At 39.3% G+C, this 13,078-nt stretch overlaps 1 protein-coding gene and 1 long non-coding RNA gene across 2 annotated transcripts; both read right to left on the minus strand.

The window, feature by feature from the left end:
* Positions 1–4,593: 4,593 nt before the first annotated feature.
* Positions 4,594–10,326, minus strand: LOC128473804 (cystinosin-like). Its single transcript, XM_053456034.1, is given in 7 exon segments — positions 4,594–4,726; positions 5,282–5,399; positions 6,040–6,210; positions 6,582–6,701; positions 7,209–7,308; positions 8,175–8,276; positions 10,322–10,326. Coding segments are annotated over 7 exon segments (747 nt in total). The 3' UTR covers positions 4,594–4,595.
* A 364-nt stretch (positions 10,327–10,690) lies between these two features.
* LOC128473477 (uncharacterized) lies at positions 10,691–11,999 on the minus strand. The gene is made up of 3 exons (XR_008346279.1): positions 11,892–11,999; positions 10,878–10,958; positions 10,691–10,802 (listed from the first exon to the last, which is right to left on the minus strand). It is a non-coding gene; the product is annotated as an uncharacterized LOC128473477 (long non-coding RNA).
* Positions 12,000–13,078: the final 1,079 nt, after the last annotated feature.

The raw sequence follows: 13,078 nt of genomic DNA on the forward strand, positions 1-13,078 counted from the left end.
TAATAATGCTATAAAGGCTACCTCTGGACTCACGAAACCCCTGGGTCCATGCCTTGAAGGATTGTCCTGCCTCTTGGGAGATTGTAGGGCTGGTTCTGTATTCAAACTCCATGTCTGCAGACAAACCCTTCATGCAGGTGAAGCACCGTCACAGCCTCAGATGTGTCTGTAGAGGATTTGAAATGTTGCAGCAGTTATCGGTGCTTGTCATTGTCATGTCACAGTATTTTCTCTTCATGATATCACTACTGATGCTAAGTGTCCCAGATGATTTCTAAAGAGATTGTTCCATATTTTGTGTTATGTCATAAATTGTTTATTTCTGTTTCTTTAAAAGAAACACTTATGATTTATGATCTAAGTTACCCTCATCCTTTGTGTAATCCCTTCCTTGTTTATCATTATGTCAGCAACATGTACATTATTCAGGGCTGAACCGTACTGTGCCCTGCAGTGTAATCTATTTACTAAAATCCTAGACGTGTTAAAGTGCGAGGACCAGAGAGCAGGAGGGGTATAGCAGCTATGGAGATTATTTTGGTGCAGGGTGTGTGGAGATTAGGGATGCCTTTTTATATTGAATTATTGTTCGTTATTATTTGATCTGTACATGCATCTGAACACAACCTTCAATTTTTGTTACAGGATGTTTATGTCACGAGAGTAAGAGAAAGTGGACCTGCAGAGGTTGTCGGACTTCAGACTGGAAACAAAATAAGCTGGTAATAGACTGATGCTCTATTATAAAAATTTCCCTCTTTAAAAACAGTTACAAATAAAAAGCAAATTTGTAATATTTTTGTGTACCAGAGTTGCGTTGATTTTATTGTTATTCTACAGTTAAAGGAAGTTTCCTGTCCCGTGCAGCCAAATACTTGAAACGTGCTGTTCCGCATAGATGTGGATGTTTGCATATCCCATTTCTACCCCTACTTTCCATTTCCTTTTTCCTTAATCCCTTTATGAGTTACTCTGCCATTAAAATCATTATGTCAATAATGCTATAAATATACCCAAAATAAAGGCTACCTCTGGGCTCACGAAGCCTCTGGGTCCATGCCTTGAAGGATTGTCCTGCCTCTTGGGAGATTGTAAGGCTGGATCTGTGTTAAAGCTCCATGTCTGCAGACAAACCCTTCATGCAGGTGAAGCACCGACACAGCCTCAGATGAGTCTGTAGAGGATGAAATGTTGCAGCAGTGATCGGTGCTTGTCATTGTGATGTCACAGTATTTTCTCTTCATGATATCACTACTGATGCTAAGTGTCCTAGATGATTTTAAAGGGATAGTCCCATATTTTGTGTTATGTCAAAACTTGTTTATTTCTGTTTCTTTAAAAGAAACATTTATGATTTATGATCTAAATTACCCCCATCCTTTGTGTAATCCCTTCCTTGTTCATCATTATGTCAGCAACATGTACATTATTCAGGGCTGAACCGTACTGTGCCCTGCAGTGTAATCTACTTACTAAAATCCTAGACGTTTTAAAGTGCGAGGACCAGAGAGCAGGAGGGGTATAGCAGCTATGGAGATTATTTTTGTGCAGGGTGTGTGGAGATTAGGGAAGCCTTTTTATATTGAATTATTGTTCGTTATGATTTGATCTGTACATGCATCTGAACACAACCTTCAATTTTTGTTACAGGATTTTTTTGTCACGAGAGTAAGAGATAGTGGATCTGCAGAGGTTGTCGGACTGCAGACTGGAAACAAAATAAACTGGTAATAGACTGATGCTCTATTATAAAAATGTCCCTCTTTAAAAAAAGTTACAAATAAAAAGCAATTTTGTAATATTTAAAGAACTTTAAAGGTTCTGATCTCCGCATAGATGTGGATGTTTGCATATCTCATTTCTACCCCTACTTTCCATTTCCTTTTTCCTTAATCCCTTTATAAATTAATCTGCCATTAAAATCATTATGTTAGTAATGCTATAAATATACCCAAAATAAAGGCTACCTCTGGGCTCACGAAGCCTCTGGGTCCATGCCTTGAAGGATTGTCCTGCCTCTTGGGAGATTGTAAGGCTGGATCTGTATTAAAGCTCCATGTCTGCAGACAAACCCTTCATGCAGGTGAAGCACCGTCACAGCCTCAGATGTGTCTGTAGATGATGAAATCTTGCTGCAGTTATCGGTGCTTGTCATTGTGATGTCACAGTATTTTCTCTTCATGATATCTCTACTGATGCTAAGTGTCCTAGATGATTTTAAAGGGATAGTCCCATATTTTGTCCTAAATTGTTTGTATCTTTAAAAGAAACACTTATGAATTATGATATAAATTACCTTTATATCTATATATATAAACCATTTGTTTTTGTTTCAACCGACTAAAAAACCTTGACTCTTTTTACACTACAGGACAAAAACAATTTTTATGTTTTTAATATGTCTCTGTAAGGTCATTCTTACTCATATGCCTAGATTTTTTAATCTATTTTGTCTGTTATTTGTCCAGTTTGCTTGTTTTATACCTGTTTTATTTGGGTGATATATGTGGACTGCTTAGCTGATACAGCTATACATCAACAATATGCAAAAAGACCACCCCATCTCCCCCCTTATCATTCTGATCCATTAGCTGATCTCTGTGTGCTGGCAGGGATCAGATTTTGTATAATTATACAGGGGTTGTTATCAGTCACTGATTAGCAGCGGTTTCCCTCCATTACCCGAGTCAGTTTCTGTGTGTAACTGAAGTTTCACTCGCACATTCAAACACGGTTAGAACTGTAATGCAGCAGGAGGGATGAGCTGTAACTGACAGGCAGCCCCGGCTTCTCCGAAGGTTAGTACATAACCTTATGTTAGCACCTTATCTGTGTGAGCCTCATTCGATCCTGTGGGGTTTTAAAGTAATAGTCATTGTATTAATGCATAACTGTCATTTTCCCTCCCACACCTGCTGCAAAATATTACCTTCTTCTTCATTTATAGTCTGTTCAGCAGGCTAGTGTGTAATGGGTTTGGGTTAAACACGTTACATTACTGTTAATATTCACCAAAATGATCTGTTAATTCTTACCTGACACAGACATGTTAGTGATGTGTTCTGGCATTTCTATTTTTTACTGTTTCATCTTAATTGCTGTCATTATTTTTTGTTGTACCCTTTAAATGTATGTATAAATATCATAACCGTCAATAAACTCTAAATCTCTTAAGATCATTGTGACAGTACTGTCTGTAAAATATGCAGTGCAACGGACGCTACAACTAACTTTCTCCCTGTCATGGATGCCAAATGTTTTTAAAACTTTTGTAACCCACGCAAAGTTCTTTGTAATATTGATTTCCACTGTTTAACCCCTTAAGAGCTGTTTTTTCTCTTTGTACCCTCCTGGACCAAGGCAGTTTTAACATTTTTGTGGTCCTTGATTTTAGCTTTAAATTTATTTTCTCTCTTGTTGTTTGTTAATTTTTTTGGGAAGGGGGTTAGGGCTTTCTTTAGATACCATTTTTATCATTTCATCTAACTCTCTTTTGAAGAAACCAAATACAAACGGGCAATGTTGAGGACTGTAGATGCAGTGGTCCACCAAGGAACCTTAGTGCAGCAGATGAAAGACACATAATGCTTACTTTCTTTCAGAATCGGGAGATGTCCAGCAGTCTCATCAACTCAGCATTGGCTGAAACCAATGGTACCCAGATACATGCATCTACTGACTATAGAAGTCTGGTCTAAACTGTTCTTCACGGAAGACTTGCAGTCAAAAGCCGTACCTCGAACATGCAAACAACGTGTGTACAAGTGTGGGGCTGCATTTCTGCAAATAGAGTTGGGGATTTGCTCAGACTCAATGGTTTCTTCAATGCTGAGCAGTATGGGCAGATACTTATTGATCATACAATACCATCAGAGAGGCACCCGATTGGCCTCAAAGTTATTCTGCAGCATTAGCTTCCACGTTACCTTTATTCTGGTTTGATCTCTGTCCAACATTACAAAATGTAGCTTGTGTTTACATATATATTTATTCATGTAGATGTATTTACTAGAAGCAATAATACCCCCAACCAAGACCCTGGGTTATCAGTTTTACCTGTTCTTTTGCTATGTAGGCGATTGCTTCAAGTGCCCCATAACCTTTTGTTATTATCAGACATGTTGAACAGATAAGATTGTTTTTGCTTGACCAGGAATGCATTTTTTTTTTTACACAGTACATTCTGCATTTATTAATCATTCATTGTACATTTTCAACAATCAATCCTATTCTATCCGAAACACGGTTACTGGTGAACTACAAAAACTGTTTTGAAAAGGCCCATTAATATTAAACAATGTCATTCATTTATTTTGAAGATACGTAAAAATCATTTAACTTTCCACTACTGACCAGAGTACACATTGCAGTTTTTTTGCTACTTTTTCAGGCTTTTTTCAGTACTCCAACCATTTCTACTCTGTAGGATGTTGCATAGCGATGTTGCATAAATGGTGGGAAAGAATTCAAGTTTTCATTAAAGGCACAATAATGGAGTCCGCAGATTCTTATTTTTCCATACTTGTATTCTTGTTTTTTCCACTTGATCATTAGTACTGGAAACTGGTTTGCTGTATCTACATCTTCATGTCCAGTTAAACATTTTCATACCCTTGTCTCTTTTTGTACAAGCAGTAATGTTGGGTGATGAAGACAATGTCGAAGAAAATCGAGAATACTTCCAAACCAAACTTAGTTGGGTCTCCGAATATTAACTTCCATTCACCTGTTTAAAGGAAAAACAGCACTATAATTTAGTGTCATGAATGGTACAGCTTCATTATCTCAGCTACCTTATTACTTTTTTACTCTGACCATAATGTGCAAACCACTACATTTCCATTCCAACAAATCAATCAGCAGTGTATTAGAAAGATGCCCATTAAATCTAAAACAAACAGATCATGACACTTGTTAAGCATTTTTTACATGGTTTAGCTGTTGTAAGCGCCTGCACTGAGGTTACCTATCCTGAGAACAATTTGATGCACAAACTTTGAAGGCTGCTTCGACATTTGTGCAGCTTTCAATGGCAAATAATAATAATAATAATATTTATTGACCTATATAGAATCATCGTACTCCACAGTACTGTACAATGGGCTAAAATGTGTTTAAGAATTTGTGAGCTGTTTAAATAGATCATATTATGTTCCGTATACACGCCCATTGTACACTAAACTCGTCAATGGACAAGATGCAAGCATTGGCTTATGGTTAGAGTCCTTTTCACTGAAGATAAAAAATTGCACGGTTTTAATATCATCGTTTTTATACTTACCATTGTTATAAGACTGTAAAAACATTTGGATTATACTGAAACTTCATCCTATAAAATCTAGCAGAACATTTCCGATACTCCATCCTTCAGTGCTTTTCCGACAGAAGTTCATGTAAGCCTGGGAAATGCAAATTGTGTTCCATATAACATAATAAAAACAAACAAGTTGATGGCGAGTAATGAATCAAACAATGTCTAGGTCTCTACACATCTTAAAAGACCTGTTCCACCTAGGGTGCCTAATAAAATATTGCCAGATACAAGTTGCATCATGTAAAGGGAGGAAAGCGGAGCCTGCCATTTTATTTTCTGCCAGACGTGAAAACAGCTTTCATTTTTTTATTGCTGTGCTACTGTTAAGTCGCTGAAAGGATTTGAAAAATAATCTACAGAAAAAGAGTATAATATTTAAAAACAGAAATACGTTTATTCAACGTGTATACAAGAGTAGTGCAAAAAAATGTAAGTATTTGGGGAAAAAAATTGCTAGATGGAACAGCACCTTTAGGCAGATTCATGGTGACACTCCTTTCTACAGATCAACATTACATGCTGGTGTGTAAATGACGATTACAACTTTCAGCAGCAGAACTTTCTCTAGTTTTACATTACAAGACGCTGTATCAGGTGTTATTTACAGACCCTCGTAGATTATTTGAAAAGATCTGTAGATCTTCCAGATAAGCTTGAGTGCAAGTGAAAATAGTTAATAATCAATGTATTGCTGATTGAAGATCCATGTAACGTCAACACTTTACCTGAGGGAAGTACTTCATGGGCGTAATGGCCAACTTAATGTGCGAGAAGCAGAATAAGAACTGCAGCCACGTGACCTCCCCAGCCTCGGCCACAATCAGCATGCTGAAAGCAAATAACCAGGCAATGACAAGGAGGCCGATGGCTACTTTGGAAACTTTCTGGATGCCCCGCTGCGAAAAAAAAATACAAGTCTTTAAAATGTATATGTACTGGCAACATTGGAGCTGATGCACAAAGTATACAGAAACAGTAAAAAACAAATAACGCTGGGTATAAATGTCTAGCATGTATAATGTTCTGTTTTTTTACGCAATGCATTCCACGATGGTGAAAGTAATCATTTTTGTAAATAATAAAGTCCTCCTGTACCCCCTGTGTAAAATGCCCGACAATCAATGGTGTTTTTCTGTCTAGACCTGTTCCAGACCAGTGCTCCCTGCCCCTTTAAGTATTTACAAAGCTCAAGCATAAAGTGGATTGTGACCGATATTCAGCAAAATTCAATTTACAAGAAATGTTTAGTTCTGTTGATGTCACTCACTTCGTAAATGCAGCATTGAATGATAGTAATGATCGTAAGCAGCACCGCATGGAGGCTGAAAAAAACTTCATTTGAATCCACTGGGCTGACTCCGTTGGGATACATCTGAAGAAATTCTTCCTATAATAATAGTTCCAGACATAGTTTAATGAACTGCCCGACAGATTAGCAGAGGAAATTAAAAACCTACCCTAATGCAGTGGTTCTCAACCCGTGTATCCTCAGGACTCACATTTGTCTTTGCTCATTAAGCCGTGACCCAAAAATAACCTCAGAAAAGCTGAGGGAGTGGAAAGGCTGCCCGCGGGCTGCAGCAGGAAGAGGGGAGGAGCAATCAGAAAAAAACTTTATTCAGCTTCCACTAGGAACAGACAGCGACTGCAAACCAATCAAGCAACTTGCTTTGCGGTCGGGGGGTAATACTAAAGTACATGCCGGACCGGAGGCTGCCTGATGGCCCTGATTGTTGCGGCCACGGTCCTGACAGCCTGCTGCTCGCGGATTGCCGCTAGAATGTGTAAGGCAGCCCCAGGAAAGCGGCATTTTCCCGGTATGCCTCCAGTCCGGCCCTGACCCTCCGCGACCCCCTGAAGACAGGGTCGCGACCCATGAGTTGAGAACCACTGCCCTAATGTATGATATCCAGAACAGCCCAACATTGAAAACGCTGTATGCAATGAAACCAGGGAGATTCAATGCCAAAAAATCAAAACTCAGTCCCACAACACTGCAATTAACACAAAACATTATTATCATTACTGTCCACAGTAAAGCCGGGGTATACGGTACAGCTCAAGCACAAAATCGCACTGCTTTCCCCCATTGGGAGTTGGTTTGCTAATAACTGCAGATAGAAATTGATTAAACGATATTCATAATTATCCTTCTTCAAAGCAAAGCAAAATGCAGCACAAAGCCATAACCATGAAACCACCGATAAAAATAATCTCTACATTTACAAGCAGTTGGTCTAAAATGCTGTATAGAAAGAACGTGTGTGTTCTTGAAAACTATAAACTTTTTCTTTCCTGCCCTACAAACTTTTAAGAATAGCTAGCTATAGATAGATAGATTTGCCCTTTCTGGCCACAAATTGAATTCCATATAGAAGGTTTTTTTTCCTCCCATACAAAAGGGTTTTTTTATATTATGTATTCTAAATGTTAAGCATTCCAGATTTATTTTAATTCCTTTCATTGCTGTATTGTATAGCTATGCACATGTTTTCAGGTTTGCATTGTAACGAAGTAGCATAGAACCCTAGGTCGCTTAAATAGGGGATCAATTTCTGCTATTCACGGAACGCAGAATTTGATGTCACATAAGAGCCATTCAGCCCATCTAGTCTGCCCTCTCACATCTTAATCAGTCCTCAGTCTCATCTAAGATTCAGGATAGCTTTATACCTATCCAATTCCCTTACTGTATTAGCCTCTACCACTTCTGATGGGAGGCTGTGCCATTTATCTACCACCCTCCCTTTTTTCCGCATACATTTCCTACCAACAAATTCAGCAAGATATATGCCTATAACTAGTTTTCTGCATACATGCTAGGTCATCAGTAACTTCAATTTATGTAAATAGTTGGTACCTTTTCCTTCGCCAGTTCTCAAACACTTGTAGATAAAAGGACACAGACCAGGCCAAGAAATAGATCCAGCCTATGATCTGCTCCAAGACCTCCACAGTGAAGCTATGAATCACCAGAAAACGGACACGTTGTCTAAACAAAAAGATAATATTAATATTATGCTGAGAGTTCATCATCATCAAGAATTTAAATGACAAACCTTTGTTACTGAAAGGCAATATGAGCTACAAGCACATTTAAAATAATGTTGCAGGCATTCCACACCTGCTACTTAAATGTAACAGCTCTACCAAACAAGAAACTGTACTTAGTGTGAAAACAAAAAGTACACTCTCTTTGTTATTATGTCCTGATATGTAAAACCAAAGAATTCATTCATCCGTTCCTTAGCAGGTCTAAAAATTGGGTAAACACAACCTCAGATGAACAACACATGACATATTACAGGTGTCATGATTTAACAAAAATAAAGACAAAATGGAAAACCAGTGTGTGTGAAAAACTAAGTATTAGCAGTTTGCTGGTTTGGAGGAAAGACATCAGCAATGATCTTAGAGAAACAATTGTTGCTGCCCATCAATCTTCAAAGGGTTATAAGGCCATTTCCAAACAATTTAAAAGTTCATCATTCTACAGCGAGAAAAATGATTCAAAACTAGAAAACATTCAACAGCATCCACTGTAAAGAAGGAATGGTCTGATTTTGCTGGAAGAACAATCTACGAAAAGAAAAAAAAATGTTGTTATTTGAATTCAGATTCCAGCTGCTACGAACTTTTTAGGAGCTTACCCCTCAGCAGACTGTTTTCTTGCCACTTTAGTGACAGGAAAGCAGTCGATAGGAGTGCTTTTGACCCTTGTGTGTGGGGAGTCTTGTTAGAATCCGTGGAACTTTTGTGGGAGCCAGTGCTGGCTGGTGGCGAGTATACCGCACATACATGATTATCACACGGCATGAAAAAAAGGACCAAAAGAGTAGAAAGGAAAAGATTTTTTCCCCCTCCCATTATTTCCTTGTATATGCTGGCACTTATTATGGAGTTTGTATTTGTTTTTTGTTAATATGTAATTTAGGGAGATGCTGCCAGTTGCTCCCTGACTGATCAGCAAGTCTCTTCTCCTCTGTTGAATGGTGAAAACATTATGGTTTGAGATCAACAATCAAAACCAAAACAATTTGTATGCGTTTTCTTAAATGCAGACGGAGAATACACCACTTACTTGGTCCGGAAAATGTACAATGGTGACGTTCTTCGAGGAATAGATAAAGTTAAGAGCAAACACAATTGTTTCATTCACAGGAACAGTGAAAAGAAAAAAAATTAAAATCAACCATGCTAATCATATACTGTTCTATACACGATACGACTGTTTCCCCATACGGTTTACAAAGAAAATATTATTATTGATAATAATAAATAATACCGTGATGCTTGGAATTAATCATGTTCCTGGTTCCAAAGGAGTCTTTCAAAACATAGAACCAATACTGAAATCTGACAAGCTGATGATAAAAGATCAGGCTTTTGTAGAATAGACCAACCATTCAGGCAAAATATATTCTCCTACCATGGCCACATTTTAGAGAAGGTGCACAGAGTTTGGTTAGGGTTCCCGTGTTCCAGTTACAAGTAAGAAAAAGGGAGACTGCAGCCACCATATGCACTTTAATGCACATGATAGCCGAGATGTCCTTTCTTTCTTTATTTTATGTCGTTTTTGCAAATGCCTGGGGGATTCTGCAACATCCCCATTTGCCCCTTTCTCCACCCCAGCTATTTCCCATGCAGAGATGCGTTCAGCAATGTGTTTACTTCCAAACCTAGAAGATCCATAATTGGACTGGATCAGATATATACTTGTAACCATGGTAACCCATGATTTTGCTTTCCCATCATATGATTTCTTTTAACTATTTAAAGACTTGGCCAGTTGTGGCTTATGCTTTACTGAGGTATAATATTAGAGGAAGAGTCACTATTTACACATAGCTAGAAACAGCAAAATGTTTTTCCTTTATTTAGAAACACAGAATTCGACTGCAGAGAAGAACCATTCGGTCCATCAAGTCTTCCAAATTGTTCCTGATGCAAAAACTCAGACTTTAATCAGTCCTCGGTCTTGTCTTAGATTCAGGACAGTTTTACCTCATGCATGCTTCAATTTCCTGAATGTTTTTGGCTCTACCACTCCTGCTGGGAGACCTTTCCACGTATTTACCACCATTTCAGTAAAGTAAACACTTTTTTTGCATTAGATATTAAAAGCTACATGCCAACTGCTGTTATATGGTTGGATAGGGATTATTTTGATAACTGTATGTGGCACTGATGGAGTTTGCATTGAGTGCCAGCTTTTACACATATCTAAAACATGAAAAGCCATAAACTATTTGTGCCATTTGAAAATAGCAATAAATAAATAAATAATGACCTGGACTTCAGAAGGGACAACCAAAAACGACTTTTTAACACTCATAGGCAGTTATGGTTGAGATGGACGAAAATGGAACTTACTTTGCATTTATACTTATGTTTTTGGAGCTTCCTTTTTCTAATGTAACTACATCCGGTAGAGAAATCCTAGTAGCAGCATCATCCCATGGAACGGCGGATGAAGAGTCGGCATCTAAAACATAAACGAGTCTGCTAAAGTGACACGACCTTCGTATAATTAGCTAAAGCATGCTTAGAGTCCACTTACCACAGAACTTTGGTATCTTCAGCAGGCAGCAGAAAATAAACACCAGACCATGTATTGTTAGTGACCGGTCCATGGTTCTATCTTCAGAAGCAGAGGGGGGAAAAATAATCACGTACATTTATGCCCTACTTCCCCCACGAGCCAGAATCACAGCTGATCCCAAAGTGTTCAATCTGCCCCTCTTCTGGAAGTTGAATTTGGTGGTTTGGTTACTCTTCACTTAAATCCTCACCAAACTTCTGGTGCTCTGCTTCCTTATCCATCATCCCTTATTAGTTTACTGTTGCACCAATGCGTCTCATCAACCCGAAATCAGCCTAGGACTGCAGATCCATGTGATAGAGCCATTACCTTTTCAGTATCATCCTAGACCTTAATTTGGAACCAAGTAACAACCACACAACCATAGGGTTCTTCACCATCACCGACACATCACTGCGGTCCTCCAATTGGAGTGTCTGTGTTTACATCCTATGTCCCAATAACCATAATTCAATAACGAGGAACCCAAGTCTACCCAATAATGCTATGTCTAGACATCGCAGTGGGTGTCCCATAATAATAAACTCCTTCTGGCTGTGGGTTAATCTGACTGCCCTATAGCCAGAGTCTTACATGTTACTATGGATCCATATGCCTGTGTCAATTTACCATACTACCCTATAGCACCACAGGTCATTATTATTATGAGTGACTGATTTATCACCATACTCTGTCATCTGATTGGGGTCTATAGGATTCTTTCCCATCAGCCCCACACTGCCATACACCCTGATCTATTAAGTAATATGACCCTGTCCCATAGCCATAGGGCTCCGTCTTACCGTACATCCTCGCTCCTCTATCCGCATATTATATATCAGATCTTATACCATCCCTACTACTCGGGTACTATAAACTTCCATTTCCAACCTCCATTCACGTGACTAAACACCCTCACTCGTCACATGACTCCGCCTGGTATCGCCTAACGCCCCCGATAAGATGGTGCACCCTCAATAAATCAACCCTTACCAGGCTCGCTCACCTACTCCCTGCTCCCATATCACCGTCCAGGACGCTTTATTCACTCGCTAGTCGCTACTCTGCGAGCTGTCAATCTCCATTCCTGGCCCCGCCTATCGGATGACTTTACTTCACGAGGCGGAAGTTGACTAAAACTTCGGCTTTTGCGGTGGCTGTCATAAACGATGGACGGGCAATCTCTGGTGTTGGGTATTGACGTTGGGGCATGTGGTGTGCAGTAGGGCTGCAACTAACGATTTTTGGATTAATCGGATAAAAAAAATGAATGTACATTTTTCATTTATTTAAAATAATTTAATAAGCAAATGATGTTAAATACAAACAGCAGAATAAAAAAAACTTTGATAAAATGCATTTCTTGTCTTTATTTCCCAACCAGCCCCCCCAATTTATGCACATTTGAGCCTAGGCTTGCCACGCTGCCTCCCAGACATGCCACGCTGCCTCCCAGACATGCCACTCCACGCTGCCTCCCACATATACCACTCCACGCTGCCTCCCACATATACCACTCCACTCTACCCCCACATATGCCACTATGCCTGATACGCCTTATACCCCCTGATACACCACTCCATCCTCCCCAGACATGCCACGCTGCCCTCCCCACATATGCCTTATATACCGTATATGCCTTATACCCCCAGATATGTCACTTCATCCTCCCCAGATATGCCTTATACCCCCCCAGATATCTCATAGTCCCCTCATAGAGTCACAGACCTGTTCACAGCACACTGACACCATACTTTTATAAATAAGTACTGGGTTAATCTTCACTGCCCCCAGGATTTAGATTCCCTTTAGTCTGTCCCCCTTTAACTCTAACTGCGCCTTAAGTTAACTTTATTAAATTAATTAAATTAACCCTCAGTCCTCATCATTAAATTAACCCTAAACACCCCATTAACCACAGCATCCCCTAAATGAACCCTAAAGACCCCCATCAACCACAACAGCCCCTAAATTAACCCTAAACACCCCATTAACCACAACAGCCCCTAAATTAACCCTAAACACCCCATTAACCACAACTGCCTCAAATTAACCCCAAACACCCCATTAACCACAGCTGCTCCTACATTAACCCTAAACACCCCATTAACCATAGCTGCCCCTAAATTTACCCTAAACACCCCATTAACCATAGCTGCCCCTAAATTAACCCTAAACAC

This window comes from Spea bombifrons, chromosome 2 (genome assembly GCF_027358695.1).
Source record: "Spea bombifrons isolate aSpeBom1 chromosome 2, aSpeBom1.2.pri, whole genome shotgun sequence".
Taxonomy (NCBI): Eukaryota; Metazoa; Chordata; class Amphibia; order Anura; family Pelobatidae; genus Spea; species Spea bombifrons.